Raw genomic sequence first — 25,503 nt, 5'->3', positions numbered from 1 at the left:
AAATCTTCCCTTCGTCTCTAAAATCCTTGAAAAAGTTGTAGTAAAACAGCTTTGTCGCCACCTGCAGGACAATAACTTATTTGAAGTTTTCCAGTCAGGGTCCAGAGCCCACCACAGCAGGGTTCAGAGCCCACCACAGCAGGGTCCAGAGCCCACCACAGCAGGGTCCAGAGCCCACCACAGTCTCAATCCTGGTTCTGACCTCAGCGTTTGACACCATTGACCACAACATTCTACTGCAGAGGTTAGAATGTGATGTAGGTGTTGGAGGAACAGCCCTCAGCTGGTTTAAATCCTATTTATCTGGTACCAGTTTGTTAATGTAAACCAGAGCTCCTCACCTTGCTCTAAAGTAATTTACGGTGTGCCACAGGGTTCAGTACTCGGTCCAATTCTGTTTACTCTTCATATGCTGGCGTTAGGTCACATGATCAGGTCACATGGCATTAACTTCCACTGCTATGCAGATGACACTCAGCTGTATTTATCAATGAAACCTGATCAGAGCGATCAAGTAGACAGACTTAGTACTTGTGTGAAGGAGATAAAAACCTGGATGACACTAAACTACCTGCTTCTTAACCCTGAAAAAACCAAGGTCATTGTGCTTGGCCCTAAGCATCTACGAGACGCTCTATCTGAGCAGATAGTCACACTGGACAATGTCAGTGAAGCCTCCAGTTCTACTGTAAGAAACCTTGGAGTCTTATTTGACCAGGAGCTCTCATTTAAAACACACATAAATCTGTAAAACAGACCATTTCCATTTCCAAGGCATGTATTTCTAATAACATGTGTGAAGATGTTGTAGAAGCAGCTGTGAGGAATGTTCCTCCCATCCTGGGGACCAGATGGGTAGAACATTCACCAAGGCTTTTATCTCTAAAGATAATACCAAAGACAGTCATAAAAGACAAGTGCCTTGATGTGAAGCTGACCAATGAGAAATGTGACCCGCCTCCTTTTTATGTGTGATTTTAATAAAATGACTTGTAAGAGGGAGGAACGCTGAGAGTGATTTTGGAAAGTCGTTCAGGTTGCTTACAACATCTTGACGCGGCTAAGCCTTCCTCTCCCTTGCAAGCCACACAAAAGACTGACGTTTCTGTGTCGTTTAATATTCTAAGTTGAATTATGTTCTCTGACTGTTAAGTAATAGCATTGATTCATCTGTAATTTCTTGACAAAAGGTGATGCTGAAAAACTTATCCATGCATTTGTAACGACTAGATTAGACTACTGTAACTCCTGCTCACAGCAGGTCCTAAAAGCTCCATAAAAAGCTTTCAACTGGTTCAAAATGCAGCAGCAAGATTACTAACAGGAACAAAAAGAAGAGAGCACATTACGCCGGTGCTGGAGTCTCTTCACTGGCTCCCCGTCCAGTTTAGAATCAAATTTAAAATTCTACTCTTGACCTACAAAGCCATAAATGACATGGTCCCATCCTACCTCAAAGATGCTATAGAGCCATATCATCCAAACAGAGCTCTTCGCTCTCAGAATGCTGGCCTTCTGGTGGTCCCAAGAGTCTCTAAAAGTACTGTAGGAGGTAGAGCCTTCTGGTGGTCCCAATAGTCTCTAAAAGCACAGTAGGAGGTAGAGCTCCTGTGTTATGGAATCAGCTCATGTCCATGTTAAAGAGGCGACACAGTCTCTTCATTTAAGTCCAGGCTTAAAACGTTCCTCTTTGAAATGGCTTATGTTCAGGCCAGTTAGGAACATAAATAAAAATCTATATAATCTGTCCAGCCTTAGTTTAAAGTCGTTGGGATTAAATGCATTCATAAAACACATTTCTTTCAGTGTGTTTGGGCCCTGTGGTGCAGCTCCGCGCAGAGGCCTTTCCCATGTGTCTTGAACATGTTTAAACACATATTTAAACCACGTGACAGTCTTCCTTCACACCAGCAGCTCTTCACACTTGAACACGGAGCACAAACACATTCTGCCTCAGTTTAATCGAGTTTTTTCTCGCTTTTCTTCCACATTTGCTCCAGTGCTAGCTCCAGTGTTGTGGTCCTGTGGCGGAGCTCCGCGCTGAGGCCCGGCTCACACTTTCCCGCACATAAACAGTGAAACCGCGGCGTTCTCCCGGTGCCGCGGACACGCAGCCGGAGGTGCGGGTCCACAGACGCGGGACCGGAGCTTTCCCGTTGAAAACACCCGAACAGTAGCGTTTAATCCCGGCTTTACTCAAGTTTCATTTCCTTGTCAAAGCGAGCTTCCGCCATTACGCACTGCGCTCTGACGTCACCACGCACGTCACGCCTGAAAAGGATTAAAACATTTAATATATTTATTACATGTCAAAGAAAAACAAATCTAACGTAAATGTATAATATTATTCAAATGTACTTTTATTTGTTCAAAGTGTATTTTTTTTGCTGTGTTTTTGTTTTGTGGGAGTTTCATTTCACTGAAATCGAAACTGATTTATCATGACGTGTATAAACCAGGACTAAACCCGGACTAAACCAGGTCTGAACCAGGTCTAAACCAGGTCTAAACCCGGACTAAACCCGGACTAAACCCGGACTAAACCCGGACTTAAACCAGGTCTGAACCAGGTCTAAACCCGGACTAAACCAGGACTTCGTGGATCATCGCAGGGATTCAGAATGAGGTGAGTTTATGCACAGGTTCGTAGTCTTGGTTTAGTGCCCTTTAAACCCCTTAAACCCTCTAAACTCCATTTCAGTAAAACATAAATATTTATAGGTTTCCCTCAACTTCTTGAACTGTTTTTTTTCTCGCTTTTTTACATGTGTGTAATTTATCTGATGTTACTGCTTGTTGGACATGAGCAGGAAATAAACAAAACATTGTCATTATTAGACTAAAGATATTTAATAAAATCAATGATAAAATGTTGTTCAGTGAATGTTCAGGCAAAGAGTTTATGCCATTTAAAATTCAGCGCTACTTCCTGGATTATTGTACTTTTCTACTTTGACTGTGATAAATATTAAGAAGTACGGCATTCTACTGAAGTAAAAGTACACATATGGGAGGAGAGATGTAGAAGTACTGTATTCTACTGAAGTAAAAGTACACATACAGGAGGAGAGATGTAGAAGTACTGTATTCTACTGAAGTAAAAGTACACATACAGGAGGAGAGATGTAGAAGTACTGCATTCTACTGAAGTAAAAGTACACATACAGGAGGAGAGATGTAGAAGTACTGTATTCTACTGAAGTAAAAGTACACATACAGGGGGAGAGATGTAGAAGTACTGCATTCTACTGAAGCAAAAGTACACATACAGGGGGAGAGATGTAGAGGTACTGCATTCTACAGAAGTAAAAGTACACATACAGGGGGAGAGATGTAGAAGTACTGCATTCTACTGAAGCAAAAGTACACATACAGGGGGAGAGATGTAGAAGTACTGCATTCTACTGAAGTAAAAGTACACATACAGGAGGAGAGATGTAGAAGTACTGCATTCTACTGAAGTAAAAGTACACATACAGGGGGAGAGATGTAGAAGTACTGCATTCTACTGAAGTAAAAGTACACATACAGGAGGAGAGATGTAGAAGTACTGTATTCTACTGAAGTAAAAGTACACATACAGGAGGAGAGATGTAGAAGTACTGCATTCTACTGAAGCAAAAGTACACATACAGGGGGAGAGATGTAGAAGTACTGCATTCTACTGAAGCAAAAGTACACATACAGGGGGAGAGATGTAGAAGTACTGCATTCTACTGAAGTAAAAGTACACATACAGGGGGAGAGATGTAGAAGTACTGCATTCTACAGAAGTAAAAGTACACATACAGGAGGAGAGATGTAGAAGTACTGCATTCTACAGAAGTAAAAGTACACATACAGGAGGAGAGATGTAGAAGTACTGTATTCTACTGAAGTAAAAGTACACATACAGGAGGAGAGATGTAGAAGTACTGCATTCTACTGAAGCAAAAGTACACATACAGGGGGAGAGATGTAGAAGTACTGCATTCTACAGAAGTAAAAGTACACATACAGGAGGAGAGATGTAGAAGTACTGCATTCTACTGAAGTAAAAGTACACATACAGGAGGAGAGATGTAGAAGTACTGCATTCTACAGAAGCAAAAGTACACATACAGGGGGAGAGATGTAGAAGTACTGCATTCTACTGAAGTAAAAGTACACATACAGGGGGAGAGATGTAGAAGTACTGCATTCTACTGAAGTAAAAGTACACATACAGGAGGAGAGATGTAGAGGTACTGCATTCTACAGAAGTAAAAGTACACATACAGGGGGAGAGATGTAGAAGTACTGCATTCTACTGAAGCAAAAGTACACATACAGGGGGAGAGATGTAGAAGTACTGCATTCTACTGAAGTAAAAGTACACATACAGGGGGAGAGATGTAGAAGTACTGCATTCTACTGAAGTAAAAGTACACATACAGGAGGAGAGATGTAGAGGTACTGCATTCTACAGAAGTAAAAGTACACATACAGGGGGAGAGATGTAGAAGTACTGCATTCTACAGAAGTAAAAGTACACATACAGGAGGAGAGATGTAGAAGTACTGCATTCTACTGAAGTAAAAGTACACATACAGGAGGAGAGATGTAGAAGTACTGCATTCTACTGAAGTAAAAGTACACATACAGGGGGAGAGATGTAGAAGTACTGCATTCTACTGAAGTAAAAGTACACATACAGGAGGAGAGATGTAGAAGTACTGTATTCTACTGAAGTAAAATTACACATACAGGAGGAGAGATGTAGAAGTACTGCATTCTACTGAAGCAAAAGTACACATACAGGGGGAGAGATGTAGAGGTACTGCATTCTACAGAAGTAAAAGTACACATACAGGAGGAGAGATGTAGAAGTACTGCATTCTACTGAAGCAAAAGTACACATACAGGGGGAGAGATGTAGAAGTACTGCATTCTACAGAAGTAAAAGTACACATACAGGAGGAGAGATGTAGAAGTACTGCATTCTACAGAAGTAAAAGTACACATACAGGAGGAGAGATGTAGAAGTACTGCATTCTACAGAAGTAAAAGTACACATACAGGAGGAGAGATGTAGAAGTACTGCATTCTACTGAAGTAAAAGTACACATACAGGGGGAGAGATGTAGAAGTACTGCATTCTACTGAAGTAAAAGTACACATACAGGAGGAGAGATGTAGAAGTACTGCATTCTACAGAAGTAAAAGTACACATACAGGAGGAGAGATGTAGAAGTACTGTATTCTACTGAAGTAAAAGTACACATACAGGAGGAGAGATGTAGAAGTACTGCATTCTACTGAAGCAAAAGTACACATACAGGGGGAGAGATGTAGAAGTACTGCATTCTACAGAAGTAAAAGTACACATACAGGAGGAGAGATGTAGAAGTACTGCATTCTACAGAAGTAAAAGTACACATACAGGAGGAGAGATGTAGAAGTACTGCATTCTACAGAAGTAAAAGTACACATACAGGAGGAGAGATGTAGAAGTACTGCATTCTACTGAAGTAAAAGTACACATACAGGGGGAGAGATGTAGAAGTACTGCATTCTACTGAAGTAAAAGTACACATACAGGAGGAGAGATGTAGAAGTACTGTATTCTACTGAAGTAAAAGTACACATACAGGAGGAGAGATGTAGAAGTACTGCATTCTACAGAAGTAAAAGTACACATACAGGAGGAGAGATGTAGAAGTACTGCATTCTACAGAAGTAAAAGTACACATACAGGAGGAGAGATGTAGAAGTACTGCATTCTACTGAAGTAAAAGTACACATACAGGGGGAGAGATGTAGAAGTACTGCATTCTACTGAAGTAAAAGTACACATACAGGAGGAGAGATGTAGAAGTACTGTATTCTACTGAAGTAAAAGTACACATACAGGAGGAGAGATGTAAAAGTACTGCATTCTACAGAAGTAAAAGTACACATACAGGAGGAGAGATGTAGAAGTACTGCATTCTACAGAAGTAAAAGTACACATACAGGAGGAGAGATGTAGAAGTACTGCATTCTACAGAAGTAAAAGTACACATACAGGAGGAGAGATGTAGAAGTACTGCATTCTACTGAAGCAAAAGTACAGATATTATTAAAGCGCGAAATGTGAAATTGTTTAAAGTTTTAAGTCATTCAATTTCTCGATGTTTATTTGTTTACTTTCGATTCCTCGAGTTCTGGATGAACAAGAAGTACTATTTACTGTTCAGTTTTTTTCCAAAATATTGTGAAGTAAAAGTACAAAGTATTCACTATAAATTCAATATATGAAGGAGAAAGCCCTCAGTGTTGTCCCCCTCCTCACCATCTGTGGGATCTGGACTCCAAATCCAGAATCTTTCATGTTCTCCATCCACATTTGCACTACCTCGGCTCCTGTAACTCATCCATATTGTCTGAAATACATTCCTCAGCAGCGCCTGCCGCCTCCTCCCATCTCCTCCCGGCTCGTCCTGTCTCCTCCCGCCTCCCCCTGTCTCCTCTCGCCTCCTCCCGTCTCCTCCCGGCTCGTCCTGTCTCCTTCCGCCTCCTCCTGTCTTCTCCCTCCTCCTCCCACCTCCTCCCACTTCCTCCCCCCCACCAAGCTGCTCGCTCAGCAATGAACTTCCATGTGATTCCTTTGTCAGTAAAGAACTCTGTAAGCTGTGACTCTTTAATGGTTTGCCATAGTTATTTCAAGTCCTTGTCCGCTCTTTTGAATGTCCTAGCATTATCAGAGTAAATTATCCTACATAGTCCTCGTCTTGCAATAAATCGTTTTAATGCTAAGAAAATTTTCAGTTGTCTGATCTGATACCAACTCCAAATGCACAGCTCTAGTTACTGCACATGTAAACAGAGCGATGTATGCCTTGGTGGGCTGCCCCTTAGTTTTTACATACAAGGGTCCTGCAAAATCTACCCCTGTAACTTCAAATGGAGGGGACTCGGTCACTCTGTCTCTTGGTAAAGGAGCAGTAATCTGCTGTGCTGCTTTTACCTTTAGTTTTCTGCAAATGTAACAACCTGCAACACTGCGTTTTACAAGCTGTCTCCCTCTCAAATCCCAATAATGTTCTCTGACTTGAATCAAAGTGTCTCTTACACCAGAATGCAGTACCTTTTCATGACATGACTGAACCAATAACTCAGAATATTTGTGATTTGTAGGTAATACCCAGGGGTGTTGCTCTCTGAAACTGAAATCAGAGTTCTGTAATCTTCCCCCAACACACAATAGACCGTTTTCATCCAAGAAAGGTTTTAAATCTTTGATTTTAGAGTCTCTCTTCACATTTTGTTTTTACTTTAGCTGGGATATTTCAGTATGAAAACAACTCTCTTGTGTTACCTTTACCCAGTGAATATCTGCTGCAGTTAGCTCTTCTGCAGTTAACTCTCCCAGACACTTCTGATTGGACCGTGCATTAGTTACAAACCGTTTGACGCATGCAGTTATTCTTAACACAGTCTTAAGTCTACTGTACTTCTCCAAATTTAACAGAGGTTCAGTTTGTTCAGTGTTGGTGAGTTGTACAACAGTCTGATGCTTTGATTTCAGTTCAGTGTTTACCTCCTTTAACACATAGTTTTCATCAACATTTCTTTTCCCTTCAGCTGTAGACAATGAAGTGGGTCCACTCCACCACAACTGATTACCAATAAGGCTCTGCGCATGCTGGCCTAGTGTGGGCAAGTCAGCAGGGTTCATTTTGCCAGCACAGTGGGACCACAACTCCGGGTTTGTGAGCCCTTGTTTTTCAGTTACTCTGTTAGCCACAAAAGGCTTCCACGCTGGGCTGAGCTGCAGATCCAGTGGAGAGTGATCATCGAGTCCGTCCACATGTTTGGGAGTACCTGCAGTGCCGCGGCGCGCGGCCGAAACTGCCATGTTATTTTTGTGCCGGCCGCGCGCCGCGGCTCCTGAAACTGTGCCGCTATTTGACCGCGTTTTAGCGCCGTTTTAGACCGCGCCGGGTTAAGGTTAGGGTTAGGGTTAGGGTTAAGGTTAAGGTTGGTTAAGGTTAGGGTTGAGGTTCAGGTTAAGGTTAGGGTTAGGGTTAGCCATGACGCTATAAGAGAAGTCCCGCGGTTCCTGAAACTGCGCGGCCATTTGACCCCGGGCCACGGCTCTGCAGCCACGGCCCACATGTTTAGCTGGTTCCTCTCTCAAGTTCAGTGGTTTGAGAAGACTATGTCCTAGCCTCGCTCCAACAAGTGCTCCCATCAGCTCCAAACGAGGCAAGGTCATTTTCTTTAGTGGTGCAACTCGTGACTTTGAGGCCACAAAACTTGTAACAGTCCCTCCTAGTTTGTTTTGTCCTTGTAGATATGCCACAGAACTGTAAGCCTTTTCACTTGCATCACAGTATACATGCAACTTCACAGTGTGAGTCTGGCTGGATCTCAATGCAGTACCACCTGGGAATGGCCACCAGGTGGAGCAGTGGTAACTCTGCACACCACTGTTCCCATTTTTCAGTCAAATCAGTGGGTAATGGCTCATCCCAACCAAGCCCTCTCTCCCACATCTCTTGAAAGAGGCACTTGACTCTCACAGTAAACGGAGTGAGAAACCCAATGAGGTCGAATATGTGGGCTGATGTCTGTAGTACACCTCTCTTTGTGTTTTATTTGCCTTTTAAAATGTTCATTAGTCCCTTTTGAGATAAGATAATCCTTTAATATCCACGCAGTAGAACAGGATAGAACTCGTATGAACAAAAAAAAAAACTCTTATTAACAAAACTCTCCTGTCTTAATAGGGAATAGAGGGGGGGAAATAAAATAAAATAGATAATAAAAATAAAAAATAAAGATACAAATCAGATAATAATAATAATAAAATAATGATAATAGAATAAAAAAAAAAAATAAAAAAAAAAAGCTAAAATAGCTAGCACAAGACTAGGTAATACTATTAGCAGGTAAGTAAACCGTATAAAAAACAAAATAGAACACTTATTTACAGGTATTGCACATGGTTGATTCAGTATTGCACACGTTCAGGGCAAGCACTGTGTGTTGTAGAGTCTGACAGCAGCAGGAAGGAAAGATCTGCGAAACCTTTCCTTCACACAGCGAGGGTGCATCAGTCTCTCACTGAAGCTGCTCTCCAGAGCGGACAAGAGTGTCCTGCAGGGGACAAGAGTGTCCTGCAGGGGGTGACACTCATGGTCCAGCATAGATGTGAATCTAGCCAGGACCCTCCTGTCCCCCACCTCCTGCACCGAGTCCAGAGCACAGCCCAGGACGGAGCTGGACTTCTTGATGACTCTGTCCAGCCTCTTCCTCTCCCTCTCTGTGATGCTGCTGCTCCAGCAGGCCACACCGTACAGGAGGGCTGATGCCACCACAGAGTCGTAGAAGGTCTTCAGGAGTGGCCCTGTCACTCCAAAAGACCTGAGTCTCCTCAGGAGGTGGAGCCGACTCTGGCTCTTCCTGTACAGTGCGTCCGTGTTATGAGTCCAGTCCAGTTTGTGGTTCAGATGAACACCCAGGTACTTGTATGAGTCACTCTCTCAATGTCCCGTCCCTGGATGTTCACTGGTGAGGGGGCAGTAGAGTGGCGTCTGCGGAAGTCCACCACCATCTCCTTGGTCTTCCCCACGTTGATGAGGAGGTGGTTCCGCTGACACCAGTCCACAAAGTCCTGCGCCAGTCCTCTGTACTCCGCATCATCGTCGTCCGTGATGAGTCTGATGATGGCAGAGTCATCAGAGAACTTCTGCAGGACACAGCTGTCCGTGTCGTGTCTGAGGTCTGCAGTGTAAAGGGTGAAGAGAAAGGGCGCGAAGACGGTGCCCTGGTGCGCCCCCACACTGCAGGTCCGAGTGTCAGACACGCTCTCACAAACTGGGGTCGGTCTGTGAGGTAGTCCAGGATCCACTCTCTGCCAGGTCATACTCCACACCAGCCGTCTCCAGCTTGTCCCTCAGGAGCAGCGGCTGGATGGTGTTGAAGGCGCTGAAGAGATCGAAGAACAGGACCCTCACAGAGCTGCCAGGTTTCTCCAGGTGAGAGAGAGAGAGCGGTGCAGCAGGGAGATGACGCCGTCCTCCACTCCGATGCCAGACCGGTATGCGAACTGCAGCGGGTCCATGGCTGAGCTCACGGTGGAGCGGAGGTGGTCCAGGACCAGCCGCTCCAGTGTCTTCATCAGGTGGAACGTGAGAGCCACCAGCCTGAAGCTGTTGAGGTCTTTGAGGCGCGGTGTCTTAGGCACAGGTACCAGACAGGAGGTCTTCCAGACCTGTGGTACCACCCTCAGCTTCAGGCTCATGTTGAAGACATGCTCCATAATTCCACACAGTTCATCTGCAGGACTTAAGGAGCTTGGGGCTGATGCCATCAGGTCCTGCTGCCTTCCTCACTTTAATCCTCTTCAGCTCACTCCTTACCTGTGCTGCTGTGACAGTCAGTGGTTGGCAGGGGGACCGTGTGCTGGGGGGATGGGTGAGTCCAGGTGAAGTGGGGAGCTGATGGGCCAGAGCAGAGGTGTGAAGAGGAACAGGTGTGGGCCATTGTCCGGCTGTGGAAGAGAGGGCATGCAGCTGTGCAGGGGGAGGGGTGGGTGATTGATCAAATCTCAAAAAGTGCAAATTTAAATCATTCACCCACTGTAGGTCTCCCTCTGTCTGGGCAGGGGGGGGTTTGAAGCCTGAGATGGTTTTCAGGCTCCTCCACACTCCCTGAATGTTCTTTTGCTGCAGCTGCTCCTCCATCTATTTTGAACTAACACAAAATCGTCCTTCTCTGGTCTCCACACAAGCCCAAGCACCTTGAGCACATTTCCACAGAACTCTGCATCTCCAGTGTCCTCTACACCTTTTTCTTCCCACAATCCTCTCAGATCAGGTGAGTTGGTGACCCATTTGCACAGGTTCATGCCTGCCTCAGAGAGAATGTCCTTTGCTGCTGTTGTTACATGTAGAGCCTCCTGCACATCTGGAGAGCTTGAAATAAAGTCATCCACATACAAAGAGTCACCGAGTGTCTGTACTGCCTTTGGTTGTTCTGCTTTGTATTGTTCGAGATGTTTTCTTATTGTGGCAGCGAGCAAAAAAGGACTGAGAGACGCTCCAAAAACTGTGGTCATTCTCAGAACACGTACCTCCTTGTTACAGTCTTTGGTTAGAGGTCCGTGCAGCCACAGGAACCTAACAGCATCCTTGTCCCTTTCCGCAAGAGAGATCTGGAGAAAGGCTTTGGTAATATCTGCAGTGAAGAATCTTGTGCAGTCTGAACTTAATTAGTACATCCAGCAGATTTGGGTTTAGGTTAGGTCCAGTGTATAAACATTGAGAGATGGGCAACCTTCCTCATGTGATGATGCATCAAATACCACTCTAAGTTTTGTTGTGGTCTTGTCCTCTAGTACAGCAGCGTGATGTGGCATGTAATATTTCAGTCTCTTGTTTCTCTGCTACTGTTGTGTTCTCTATAACAGCCTCACAAATACCTTGCTGCAGATAGTCCTGTATAACATTGTTGTACCTGGCATACAAGGTTACATCAGTTTTCAGTTTTTTCAAAAGGCTCTCAAAATGCCTCTTTGCTACCCCAAAATTGTCTTGAAGTTGCGCCTTATCTGATTGCCATGGCAACTCAACTTGGTAGCGACCATTTTCAAATGTGATTGTCCTTTCAAAGTCACGTAGGACTTCTGAGTCCTCTGGGCTCTCCGTCTGGGCTCTACTATGCCCAAAGACTCCACTTCCCAGAATGTATGAAGCTCTTTAGAGATCTGTGTGTTTTCAGTCAAACTAATGTGCATGCAAGTGGTATCTGTAATACTGGAGGTAGTCACTGGTCCCTGTAAAGCCCACCCAAAAATGCTTTCAACTGCTACTAGTGAGTTTGTAACCTTTTGGACTTTACCAGTAACTGCTTGCCAGTAGTAATCTGCTCCTATTAACACTTGCAACTCTTGTTCATTAGCACCTTCTAGTGGAAAATCTGCAAGCTGAAGCCCTCTTTTCTTTATTTCTGTTTGAATTGTCTCGCATGGGACCTTAATCACCGCTGTACACACCTGAGGAGTCTCAACTGCTTCTATTTCAAGTCTCTTTTCAGTGGTCCACTTGTTCTCAAGTTGAACTCTTACAATATTGCGCTTTTCTTTTACCGGACTGGTGGAACCAAAAACATGGAGGTTTAATGTCTCTTGCCTAACGATTGGCAGTCCTAGCGCTCTAACAATATTTTTGTGAATGAAACTACGCTGGCTGCCTCCATCTAACAGGCATCGAGTTATCTCTCTCTCCCTTGGGCCTACAGTCCATCCCTTAACTGTCTGAAGCAGTACTGTGTTCTGAATCTCAGCCTTAACTTTGACAGGACTGGTCACAGAAGACAACACAGCATCTGTAGTCCCACTGCTGGAAGAGTCAACATCTGTCTTAGCTTCCGGTTGTTCACACACTGACTGGTGGTGTCTGCGGTTGCATAATCTACATGAAACTTTAGCTCTGCAGTCAAATCAAATCAAATCAATTTATTTTTGTAAGGCCCAAAATCACAACAACAGTCACCTCTGAGGGCCGAATCAACAATGTCTGTGGTGGCGAGGGACGATGTCCCAGGGTCCTCTGTCCTTAGACTCTCCTTCTCGGCCAGGAAAAACTACAAAAAAAACCTCTTTGGGAAAAAAGCGTAGAAACCTGGAGGAGTTCCAGTGAAGGAGAGATCCGACTCTCACAGACGGACACGAGGAGACTGGAGCTGGAGCCACTCTTCAGGCAGATGAGGGACCGTCGGAGTCGACGAGGGACCGTCCACACAGGGCAGGGACCACTTCACCAGGGGAGGGGCATCTGGGTCCACAGGTCCTCAGGAGTGAGACAAAGAAAAAGAAGGCGGTGAACAGTTTGCAAGTGGAATTAAAAAATAAATATTTTTTGATAGAATAAGTCAGAAGAAGAGGATAGTGCTCAAGCTGTCATACTTCCCCCAGCATAGTTGCTCCTAGGGCAGCGTAGCTAAAGCTGTGGGTTTATATTTCTGTTCCTAACTAGTCTGACCATAAGCGATTTCGAAGAGGAACGTTTTAAGCCTGGACTTAAATGAAAAGACTGTGTCAGCAGATTTAACATGGGTCGGAGCTGATTCCATAACGCAGGCGCTTGGTAGCTAAACGCTCTACCTCCTACAGTACTTTTAGAGACTCTTGGCACCACCAGAAGGCCGGCATTCAGAGAGCGAAGAGCTCTGTTTGGATGATATGGTTCTATAGCATCTTTGAGGTAGGATGGGGCCATGTCATTTATGGCTTTGTAGGTCAAGAGTAGAATTTTAAATTTGATTCTAAACTCGACGAGGAGCCAGTGAAGAGACTCCAGCACTGGCGTAATGTGCTCTCTTCTTTTTGTTCCTGTTAGTAATCTTGCTGCTGCATTTTGAACCAGTTGAAAGCTTTTTATGGAGCTTTTAGGACACGCTGCAAGCAGGGAGTTACAGTAGTCTAATCTAGTTGTTACAAATGCATGGATAAGTTTTTCAGCATCACTTTTAGGCAGGATTCTTCTGATTTTGTCTCTTGTTGCGCAAATGGAAATAGTCTGTTTTACAGACTTGATTTATATGAGCTTTAAATGAGAGCTCCTGGTCAAATAAGACTCCGAGGTTTCTTACAGTAGAACTGGAGGCTACACTGACATTGTCCAGTATGACTATCTGCTCAGATAGAGAGTCTCGTAGATGCTTAGGTCCAAGCACAATGACCTCGGTTTTTTCAGGGTTAAGAAGCAGGTAGTTTAGTGTCATCCAGGTTTTTATCTCCTTCACACAAGCACTAAGTCTGTCTACTTGATCGCTCTGATCAGGTTCATTGATAAATACAGCTGAGTGTCATCTGCATAGCAGTGGAAGTTAATGCCATGCTACAGTACTTTGCTATGTGTTTTGGCCCTAAACATACATAACATCTACCCAGTTTTTTCAGCTTTTCTCTGCATGCACTTACGTTATAGTCTGGACAGTTCTCTGGTTTATGGTTACTACTGTCACAATACACACAGGTCTGGGGTGTGCCGTTAGCTGTGTGTAAAGCAGTCGCTGATGGGACGTTCCACTTTCTGGGTTTAACATCACCGGCGTAGGACGTCCTCCCTGTTGGCTTATAGTTTGGAGTCGGGTCCTTCGTAGTGTGGCCGGGTCTGGTAAGCTGGAGCGCCCGTTCTCTGCTCTGCACCTCGTTCTGTAGAAACTGGATGAGCTCTGGCACTTTTTATTCATTAGTCGAGTCTGGTCTGCGAGTGTAGTCTAATGCTATGTCTTCAGGGATGAGCTGCATAAGCACTGAACATAGTGTGACCGGTGTATTTTGCCTTCTCATTCGTATCAATGACCCACGGAGGCAGCTGGTTTGGTCTGACAGCAGTTTATTCTCTGCACAAGATAAACACGAGAGTCATGAATTGGACTTTTAGTGGACAATCAACATGTGTGCCGTATCTTGTCTCGAGTCCTCCATTACAATGAGGCGTGCACAACAAACAGAACATATTTATATTACAATATGTAATATAAGTCATTGTTAAGTTTTATCTTTTGTGATCGTATAGTGAATAATTTGGTACTTAAGTCAATTGAAAATATCTATGTGCAATTTTTCCTGTCTGTCATTTTTTCTTTTTCTTTCGTGTGTGTGAAACGCACTTAAATCAACATCAACATAACATTCACACAAAATACATATCAATATGCATTTCAATATACAACATTAGCCACACACTTGCATACCTGCACAAGATGAACACGAGAGTTAAGAGTTAGAGAGTTAGCAGCTAACTAGCTCATTAGAAAAACATGGTTAACTTATATTTACTGCGAGTTTACGTCAGCAGAAGACGGTAAAAGTAAACACAAGATAAATATTAAAGCCGCAAGCGGCATCCAACGGCCCTCGCGGGCCGCCGGCCTTCCGACTCTGCTCTCTGCATTTTACTGAGATGGCGCTAACGCAATTGTCTAAGAACTAAGACAGCGACACATTGGACATGTACAATGCTGTGCTTAACCAGTGCAAATGAACACAAATGTCGGTCAAATGTGCAGCTCCAGCGCACAGAGACCGTGACACTTGGAATAAAAATATGGATAACTTTTGATGCTCCGCTTGTGTAGATTATTTTCCCCAAATATGAGCTTGATCGAGCTATTGCCCACAGAGGAGTTCATTAAAGTGTGAAGCATAAATGTGAACATTTCAAGGATTTGGCGTTTTTCCCATTTGTGACAGTATATTTGCAGCTCCACGGCACAGAGACCGTACCACTTAAAATCAAAATATGGATAACTTTTGATGCCCCATTTGTGTAGATGATTTCCCCAAATATGAGCTTGATCGGGCAGCCCTAGGAGGAGTTTGTTAAAGTGTGAAGCGTAAAAATGTGGTGATTTGAGCGATGTTTCGATTTTCCCATAAGGATAACATGGGATGTTTCTGTCATCGCTACGGTTACGCCGTACAAAATATGACTTTGGCTCTCATACTTGTATGATCAGGATGGCAAATTAGAATTTTGTTCAAAATATCATGTCATTTGGAAAAACTCTATTGTTTATAGGCCACTCTGAAGGCCAAATAGTCAGAATTCTGGGAAACGTTTGCGGCTCCGTCGCACAGAGACCGTAAAAGTTATCCTTAAAATTTGGATAACTTTAGATGCCCCACATGTCTAGAGGACGTACACCGATTTTGAGGTTGGTGGGCAAAACGCACTAGGAGGACTTCGTTAAAGTGTAAAACATAAAAATGTGGTAATTTGAGAGATTTTGTGGTTTTCCCATAGGGATAACATGGGAGGTTTCTGTCATCGCTACGACTACGCCGTAAAAAATTAGGCATTTTTGTGATTGGCTTTTGTGATCGGGACGGCAAAATAGAATTTTGGGTAAAGTTTAGACAATTTTGGTAAAAATAATTTTTGACCTTCAATGTTAATTTAAAGGTCACTCTGTAGGGGGTGCTATCGCGGCCATTTCAATTTTGTCAGCTTAAACTGGTCCAAACTAGAAAGTTTAACAACTGATTCAAATTTGGTCCTAATCGGACTGGTTTTGATCAAATGGGAGCAATTTTTAGATCTGCAATGTTCCAAAATAAGTTGTCCAACTTTGCGGCTGCGCCGCACACAGACCGTAAAAGGTATCTCAAAAAATTGGATAACTTTAGATGCCCCACTTGTCCAGAGGACGTCCGCCGATTTTGAAGTCGGTGGGCAAAACGCCCTAGGAGGAGTTCGTCAAAGTTTGACGTAAACAAAATGGCTAACTCAGCTTGTTTTCATTTTCAAAGGAAGATGGCGGCCATAGGGTAAGTCTGGGGGCGTGGCCACAATAATATTTTTTTTTTGTCCTCACGAGAGGAATGCGTGTCCCGAATTTCGTAGCTTTACGCCAAAGTTGACCTCGGGGCGTCTCCCATAGGCGCAATGTATTTTGACTTTTGTCGGTGGCGCTGTCGCGCCATTTTTTAACGAAAAAAAAAATGGCCCAGAAAAAATCAAATTTTTTGCAGATTCTGAATTTTGGGCAAAGTTTGGTGAGTTTTTGAGCATGTTCAGGGGGTCAAATTAGAGCTCAAAAAGCAGAAGAACAAGAAAAATAAAAATAAAAAATATAGCCGCAAGCGGCAATGATCGGCCCTCGCCACGCCGCCGCCACGCCGCCGCCACACCGCCGCCACGCCGCAAGAGGAGGGGGCGCTAACGTGCCCCAATTGTCCTTTTATTACGCCTACTGCTGAATCTGTGACGCTGTCACATCTTCTCCCCTTTGTTTTACCATCAAAAAGCAATTTTATTTTGAATTCTTGGCAAAATGTGCGGCTTTGCCGCACAGACACCGTGACTCTTTGAATAAAAATGTGGATAACTTTTGATGGTCTTGAAGATGAGTCTCACCAAATTTCAGGTTAATAGGGCTGACGCCCTGGGAGGAGTTTGTGAAAGTCTAAAGTGTAAACATGTTCTGGCGATTTCCCCATTGGAATAACATGAAAGGTTTCGGTCATCGTTACGGCAACGCCATAACAATTATGACATGAGTCATTGACTTTTTTGATGGGGATGCTAAAATTGAGTTGTGTGTCAAATTTCATATAATTTCGCAAAACTAAACATTTAACCTCCATATAAAATCTGTAGGGGGCGCTGTGGCGCCAAATGAATTTATTTCACTTCAAGTAGGTTTAAGGCAAAGAGTTTAACAACTGATTCTAATTTGACGCAATTCGGACTTTATCTGCGCAAACGGCAGAAATTTTAAATATGGGAGATTTCTGAAATTCTAGCTACAGTTTGCGGCTTCGCCGCACAGAGACCGTGAGAGGTATCAATGTAATTTGGATAACTTTTGATGTCCCACTCCTCAGTAGCATTTTCACCAAATTTCAGCTTTTTAGGGCCAACGCCCTGCGAGGAGTTCGTAAAAGTACGACGTTTAGAAAAACTCCGAAGTCATGTTTAGCCATTTTTGAAGCAATATGGCCGACATTTGGTTGGGCGGACGGCGTTGCCGTAATAATATTTTTTACTTCTCTTGTCACCATCTACCTCTGCGCCAAATTTCATGATTCTACGATCAGATTTTTTTTGGGTCATTTCCCATCTCTCAATGCATTTTTGGTACATTTGGGGGCGCTGACGCGCCAATTTTTTTAATTTTAGAAAAGGGAAATAGCCAGAATGTAGAGAGGCACGATTTTTAGAGGCGTGCAAATTTTTGTGACTTTTCGTCAATGTTCACTGGGTGAAAAATAGGGGGGTTGGTCCCGAGAAGAAGAAAGAAAGAAAGAAAGAATAATATTCCGATGCGAAAACAATGTTTCCCATTTTCCAAATATCATAAACTATACATTTTCGGAAAGCGCTCGCGCTTTCCTACCTCATGGTGTGGGTCCCTGGTCACTGACGGGTACTTTCGTTAATTTTGAGTGGGCTCCGCCCACTTTGTGTTTTTGACCCTCTATACAGTAATAATGTTCAATTTTTGCATTACATGCTTATATGCACGGAACATGCAAGAGATGGGGAACGTATTTGTGAGCTACTTAGGGCAAATGAGTGCTTTATATGGGGATGACGACCGCTTCGCGGTCGTCATCCCAATGTAAAGTGCTCGTTTAGTGCGCACTTTTGCACGGGCTTCGCCCGTTTACAACGGTAATGTTCCATTTTCCTACTATTAATTAGTATGCACGGGGCGTGCGTGAGTGAAGGAGTGCGTTAGTGAGTGTTTGGAAGTGGGCGAGCGCTTCGCGCTCGATTTCGTGCGCACTACGTGCAGCACGGCCTTACGAGATTAATAGGCCTCTCGCCAGCTTGTGGCGCTCGGGCCTAATAATATTTTTAGCATTTAGGATCTGAACGCACTTGATCTGGCTGTTCATGGGAGTTGACATGGCTAGACTCATTATACTGAGATTGGGAAACACTCTCAGTAGGGCCTGATGCTACAGTCTCCACATCAGCCTCGGAAGAGTGGCCATCCACAGATTCAGCATTGGAAAGAGAGATTTGACTGACAACAGTGTCTTTGTCACCAACATCGCTTTGTAAAAGCCAGTTCATAGTCTTTGTCTCGCTGTCCTGTACTTCAACAGGGATCTCAAGGTCACAGGGGACACTTTGCGCCAAGGAAGGACAATCGGATTCTGGCGGACTCCTGTCAGCAACCGGAAGGAAGCTCACAGGGAGCAGAAGGTTTTTATGAACAACTTTGACTTTCTGAGTATCAGGGTCTTTGATAGAATACACATTGATCTCAGGTCTCACAGACAACACTTCATACACTTTAGAGTCCCATTTGTCTGCAACTTTCCTTTTTCCTCTCTCATCACGATTTGCAAGTAAAACTTGGTCTCCAACAACAAGTGGCGAGCCCTTAACATTGTGGTTGTAGTTCTCAGCTTGGTGAGCTTGCTTTGACCTGCTGTGTTTTTGGGCAATGCGTGCAGCTTCAACCAAGTCTTTCCTCAAACTGGCAACAAACTCACGGTGGTCAACGACAGAATTGTTATGGAGCACGTGTTGGAAAACTACATCTACGGGAAGACGTGGGATTCTTCCAAACATAAGATAAAAAGGGGCGAAACCTGTAGTCTCATGCTCTGTGCAGTTATAACAAAACGTCAGCGTTTGCAACATTTGTGGCCACCTTGCTTTAGAATTTGCAGGCAAGGAACCAATCATGTTTCCTAGAGTCCTCTTATAGCGTTCTGCGATGCCACTCCCCATAGGATGGTATGGTGTGGTGTGTGATTTCTGAACACCAGCCATATCCAACAGCTCTTTCATGAGTTGACTCTCAAAATTTGCTCCTTGATCTGAATGTAGTCTCTTTGGGAAACCATACACACAGAAAAAGTCATTCCAAAGACGACGAGCAACTTGTTTTGCAGACTGGTTTTTGCATGGAAAAGCGTGTGCTAGTTTGGAAAAATGGTCAGTAACAACCTCCTCCTTGAACCGACACCTTAACGTGGTGGAGGGGTTTGAGTGCCCGAATGATCCCAGGAGCTATGTTGTCGGGGGCTTCAAGCCCCTGGTAGGGTCTCCCAAGGCAAACAGGTCCTAGGTGACGGGTCAGACAAAGATCGGTTCAGAAGCCCCTTATGATGACAACAAAAACAAGGCCGTTTACGTCGCCCGGATCGGCGTCACCGGGGCCCCATCCTGGAGCCAGGCCTGGGATGGGTGCTCGATGATGGCGAGCGCCTGGTGGCCCGGTCTTACCCCACGGGGCCCAGCCGGGCACAGCCCGAAGGAGCGACGTGGGGCCGCCCTCCCATGGGCCCACCACCCGCAGGAGGATCCATAAGGGGCCGGTGCAAAGAGATCTGGGCGGCAGTCGACGGCAGGGGCCTCGGCGACCAGATCTCCAGACACAGAGACTAACTCTGGGGACATGGAATGTCACCTCGCTGGGGGGGAAAGAGCCTGAGCTTGTGCGGGTGGTTGAGCGATATTGACTAGATATAGTCGGCCTCACCTCCACACACAGTTTGGGCTCTTAAACCCATCTCCTCGAGAGGGGCTGGACGCTCCACTTCTCTGGTGTTGCCCGCGGGGAGCGGCGGTGGGCTGGTGTGGGCTTGCCTATAGCCCATCAGCTATACCCGGATGCATCCTGGGCGCCTCCCTGGGGAGGTGTTCCGGGCATGTCCCAACGGGAAGAGGCCCCGGGGAAGACCCAGGACACGCTGGAGAGACTATGTCTCTCGGCTGGCCTGGGAACGCCTCGGGATCCCCCCGGAGGAGTTGGAGGAAGTGTCTGGGGAGGAGGAAGTCTGGGAGTCCCTGGTTAGACTGCTGCCCCCGCGACCCGGCCCCGGATAAAGCGGTAGAAAATGGATGGATGGAACCTGCCGTGGCCATAAATATTCGCAGTAATTGAAAGTATGGTTAATATTGACATTTGTGTACCGTTTCTCTCTCCTTGTGTCTACTACTGCTGGTGCTCTCTGTACTGACTGTCTCTCTCTTTCCTACAGTGGGTGCTCCTCAGACTCCGCCCTTGGTGCTCTGCAGTGCCACTTTACATGGGACCTGAGTTGCCGCCGTTCTACACTGTTGCGCCTCCGGGACAAACTCATTGACATCTGCCCCGGCGAGAGTACCCCATGGAAGGGACAGATCCACAACCTGCAGGGCTTCCTCCAGGCCAGGCTGGGGCACTTTTCAGAGGCCCTCAGCCTTCTCCGCTCGGCCTCAGAGGCCCTCATGGGCCCCGGGCTCCTGGTGAACTACAGCAACCTGGCCTGGCTGCACCATGAGAAAGGAGAACAGGAGCAGAGCCAGGAGTACCTGAGCAGAGTGGAGGAGGTCAGCAGAAAGTACCCCACAGAGGGAGACCAGCCGTACCCCGAGGTGCTGGCAGAGAAGGCCTGGACTCTGATGAAGTTCAGCCCGCAGCAGAAGCTTGAGGCGGTGGAACTGTTTGAGGCGGCTCTGGAGCAGGAGCCGGAGCGAGCGCAGTGGAGAAGCTCTCAGGTCATCGCCATCGCGAATGCCCAGAAACACAATCCCAATGGAGTGGACGATGAGGTACTCCGGAAGATGCAGAGAGCTCATGAGGACGACCCGGAGAACCTGTACCTGAGCGCAGAGTACCTGAATCAGCAAGATCGACGCGGCGAGGAGGTGAAGGACGATGTGGATGAGCTAGCCTACAAGATCATGTCCAGTGCCAACAGCAGCTACAGCGGCCTGAAGGCCGTGCTCAGGTTCTATCGCCAGATAAACCACGTGGACGGTGCCATCGTGTGGGCTGAAGAGGCGCTGGAGAAGCACCCAGACAGTCGCTACGTGATAAGATGCGCCGCACTCTGCTACAAGTGGAGAGTCCTGTTCAGTCAAGACGGAGCTTCACAGCGCCGCTTGCTTGACAGAGCTGTGAGTCTGCTGCAGCAGGTCATTGAACTGTATCCAGACTCTGCTCTGGTGAAGGAGATGGACCTGGCAGATCTTTACAGCAAATCAGAGCGTAGCAAAGCTGAGGAGATGTACAGAAAGCTGCTTCAGATGGAGATGGAGCTGCCAGAGAGGCAGATGTTCTACAACCGCTACGCTAAATACTTACAATACAATCTGAGGAACATCCCAAAATGCATCCAGTACCACAAGAAGGCCAGTCTCATCAACCACGAGTCATTTTTTAAAGAGAACAGCAAGAAAGCCATCGAGAGTTTCAAAAAGGATGGTTGGGTCGAAGCCCAGAGCTCACCACTGAGCACCCGGCTCGAGGAGCTGCAGGAGCTGCAGTGTCACTTCACCTGGGAGCTGCATCGCAGTGAGGCCATGCTGCTCTCTGTCAGAGACCGACTGGAGGACTTCCTCACTGAGAGTACCCCATGGAAAGGACAGAATTACAACCTGCAAGGCTTCCTTCAGGCCAGGCTGGGGCACTTCTCAGAGGCCTTCAGCCTTCTCCACTCGGCCTCAGAGGCCCTCACAGGCCCCGGGCTCCTGGTGAACTACAGCGACCTGGCCTGGCTGCACCATGAGAGAGGAGAGCAGGAACAGAGCCAGGAGTACCTGAGCAGAGTGGAGAAGCTCAGCAGAAAGTACCCCACAGAGGTAGACCAGCCGCACCCCGAGGTGCTGGCCGAGAAGGCCTGGACCACAATTGAAGTCAGTCTTGACCACGGACTGGCCACACGGCTGTTTCAGAAGGCCCTGGAGTCAGAGGAGCGAGTGGAGTGGAGAACCTGCTATGCTCTGGCTCTGTTGTACGCACACAATAAGCACAAGAACGGAAATCCTGACAACATTCTCCAAGAAATGAAACAAGCCTTAAACCAGGACCCAGAGAACCTCCTACTGCGAGCAGAGTACCTAAACCTGCAAGTGCAGAGAGTGTGCACAACTCCACAGCAGAGGGAGGAGGCGGCTGCTCTGGCAGCTCAGCTCCTGGAGAAGTCCACCACATTACACAGAGATATAAGGTCAGTGTTGGAGCTGCAGCGGCGTACAGTTTCAGTCGACGCGGCGGTAGATTTGGCAGAAAAAGCTCTGCAGAAGCTTCCTGACAGTCGCTACCTGAAGGCCTGCCTCGCCATGTGCCTGAAGTGGCAGATGGACCAGCAGAGGGAGTCAGCGAGTCAGGAGCTGATCGAGCGGACGGCGGCTCTGCTCGGCGAGGTGATCTCTCTGTACCCAGACTCCTGCTTCAGAACCGAGATCGATCTGGCAAACGTCTTGGCCAAATCCAACCACAGCCTGACCCAGGCCGACCGACTCTACCAGGACCTGCTCCAACGAGACCTGGATCCGGCGTCCAAACAGATGCTCTACAACAACTACGCCAAGTTTCTGTACTTTGAAATGCAAAAATCAAACAAGTCCATAGAGTACCACCTGAGGACAGCAAGGATCCCCATAAAGTCAAACTGTAGATCCAAAAGCATTGCCATTCTACGGAAGGTCCAATTCAAATATAACGGTGCACTGCGCAGAGAGCTGCAGGAATTTTTAGTGGAGATTAAGGAGACTTAGTCTTCTAGATGTATTTTTCAAATGTCTGATGTATAAAAGACTGAAGCTGCTCGGTGGTGGGACTAACAGGCATTCAGATGAAGGACACATCAAGAGGACGTTAGAAACTGGAGACAGGAAAAGTGTGTCTATTTTCTTTCTAAGCCCATTACTCACAGGGAAAAGCTGACTGTTGGAGAGGATGTGGCTGCAGGAGGCAACGATCAGAAACTGGACTGACATTAAACTGGACATATGTGAAATGGAAAAGATTACATTTGGACTCAAACGGAAAAAGGACAAATTTGACAGACTTTGGTTCTTTTAGGGTTTTCTAGGCCATGATTTTATTTTTTCATTTATTGTTGGATGTCTTGATTAGATGCTAATCCTAAGGCTGAGCAAAATAATACGTCTGTTTGCCGTAACCCGACCGACCCGGTATAAAACTAGCCGACTGAAAAAAATCTATCAGCTTTTTGTCAAAAAAACGCCAAATTCTGTTATTTTTCTAATATTTTGCCGACTAACCGACCAGTCTTTCCTGAAGTGCTGTGTAGAATTATTTCATAGCTTTCAACCCAAGGGACAAATAACGCATTGCGCAACGCATATGCATCTTCGGTCCTCCATATGCTTCTGAATTGAACAGACCATGCAGGAGGGAATCTGTATTGCCTTTAACCTGTTGGTTTGCCTCTCAGCGCCACTAGCCTGGCCACCGTTCATGACGCTCTGGATCATGGTGTGGCTTCATTTAAATTTGACTTGCGCATTGCATTCTGGGACATAAACACGCCCAGCAGCATCACCACAACAAACATGGCGGCGCCCGTGTCCCCCGCATGTTCCCCCCGCTCGCCTTCGCTACCAAAATAAAAGATACAAGAGGTCGATTGAAATATCTTAAAATCAGGAGATTTAGTCTCCCGATCGGGTTGATCGAGACGGAAGCCTGACCCCTGGACTGTTGAAGCCTGACCCCTGGACTGTTGAAGCCTCTGACCCCTGGCGGTCACTCCGAGTCAAAAAATTGCAACATTTTGATATTTTTTTTTGCCTTTCAATGTAAAAAAAATAAGAATTTACCTACTGACCGACCCACTTGAAAAATGTTGGGTCGGGTTACAGCAAACAGACAATTTATTTGGGGGCAGCCTTATGTGCTAACCCTTATGTCATAACCCTTATGTCATAACCCTTATGTCATAACCCTTATGTTAACTGGATCTGACAGACCATGAATGAAGAATCAGAATCAGAAAAGGTTTATTTCATAAACAGAAAATTCATAAACAGGAACTTGTCTTTGTGATTCAGATCAACATTAAACAACAAAACAATGAACAATGAATAAGTCAAAAGAGAAACAATTTAAAATCAAATAAGATAAGCCTTTATTTGTCCACACAATGGGGACATTTCAGTGTTGCAACACAAGTAGATACAGAAGTAAAAGAACAGATAACTTGTGTTCAGCATTGACGGAGAGATGACCAAGAAGTCCAAACCAGTCCAGAATCAGTCCCAAAAGATTTATTGACTAACAGCAGATCTAATACAGAATCTGGATCCTGGCCCTCCCAACCGCAGACAAAAGTTACGTGAGCCTTATGCGCCGCAGGCCATAAGATACACAGAGTCCAGGATACAGTTTTATACAGAATAATTTGATTGTGCAATTTTGATTGAGGCACTGCCTCCCCGACCCTCCACGGGATTGGATGTCCGAGGGGGAGTGATGTGGTTGGATGCCTTTGCGGGAAGAGTCGGGGCGTGTTGACCCCTGTTACCATGGGATGTTTCGAGCGGATGCTGTAGAGGCTGTTGCTCCCAGGACTTTGACCCTGGTGCGGCCGCGGAGGCTGTCGAATCAATTTCTTGCGCAACCAGCCCTCTCGCTCTCTCACACAGACACATGAGAAATGATTCATCCTTTCTTTAGCACAATCATAATCAATTAATATCAGTAGCAGTATACAAGTACATGCATATTTATCATCGTGGCGATATTAACATAACTAATATCCTTCAATTGAAAAAATCTTACAAAAAAACCCTCTTATATTCTTAATAAAAAATCTGCAATGGGATAAAAATAACAATAAGCTATAAATTAAAAGATAGCCGAGTATAAGACAGTTGAGTTACATCTGTAGAGCAGAAAGTGACAGTGTTTAAGAAGTGTTCATGAGTCCAACAGCCTGAGGGGAGTGGCCTCCTGCCTGAGGGGAGTGGCCTCCTGCCTGAGGGGAGTGGCCTCCTGCCTGAGGGGAGTGGCCTCCTGCCTGAGGGGAGTGGCCTCCTGCCTGAGGGGAGTGGCCTCCTGTCTGAGGGGAGTGGCCTCCTGCCTGAAGGGAGTGGCCTCCTGTCTGAGGGGAGTGGCCTCCTGTCTGAGGGGAGTGGCCTCCTGTCTGAGGGGAGTGGCCTCCTGCCTGAGGGGAGTGGCCTCCTGCCTGAGGGGAGTGGCCTCTTGCCTGTGGGGAGTGGCCTCCTGCCTGAGGGGAGTGGCCTCCTGCCTGAGGGGAGTGGCCTCCTGCCTGAGGGGAGTGGCCTC

The 25,503-nt window shown here is 45.9% G+C and overlaps 1 protein-coding gene across 1 annotated transcript; it reads left to right on the top strand.

Annotated features, from left to right (window-relative positions):
* Positions 1-2,486: 2,486 nt before the first annotated feature.
* LOC140354058 (uncharacterized) lies at positions 2,487-25,305 on the top strand. The gene is made up of 2 exons (XM_072438880.1): positions 2,487-2,626; positions 20,465-25,305. Exons 1-2 carry the CDS (start codon positions 2,622-2,624, stop codon positions 22,965-22,967), a joined length of 2,508 nt encoding a protein of 835 aa, XP_072294981.1. The 5' UTR covers positions 2,487-2,621; the 3' UTR covers positions 22,968-25,305.
* Positions 25,306-25,503: the final 198 nt, after the last annotated feature.

Source organism: Eucyclogobius newberryi, unplaced genomic scaffold (assembly GCF_026437365.1).
Source record: "Eucyclogobius newberryi isolate DKJ021-1_F unplaced genomic scaffold, fEucNew1.0.hap1 SCAF_9, whole genome shotgun sequence".
Taxonomy (NCBI): Eukaryota; Metazoa; Chordata; class Actinopteri; order Gobiiformes; family Gobiidae; genus Eucyclogobius; species Eucyclogobius newberryi.
Note: the sequence above shows the minus strand (reverse complement) of the source record. Positions and strands in the feature narration are given on the sequence as shown.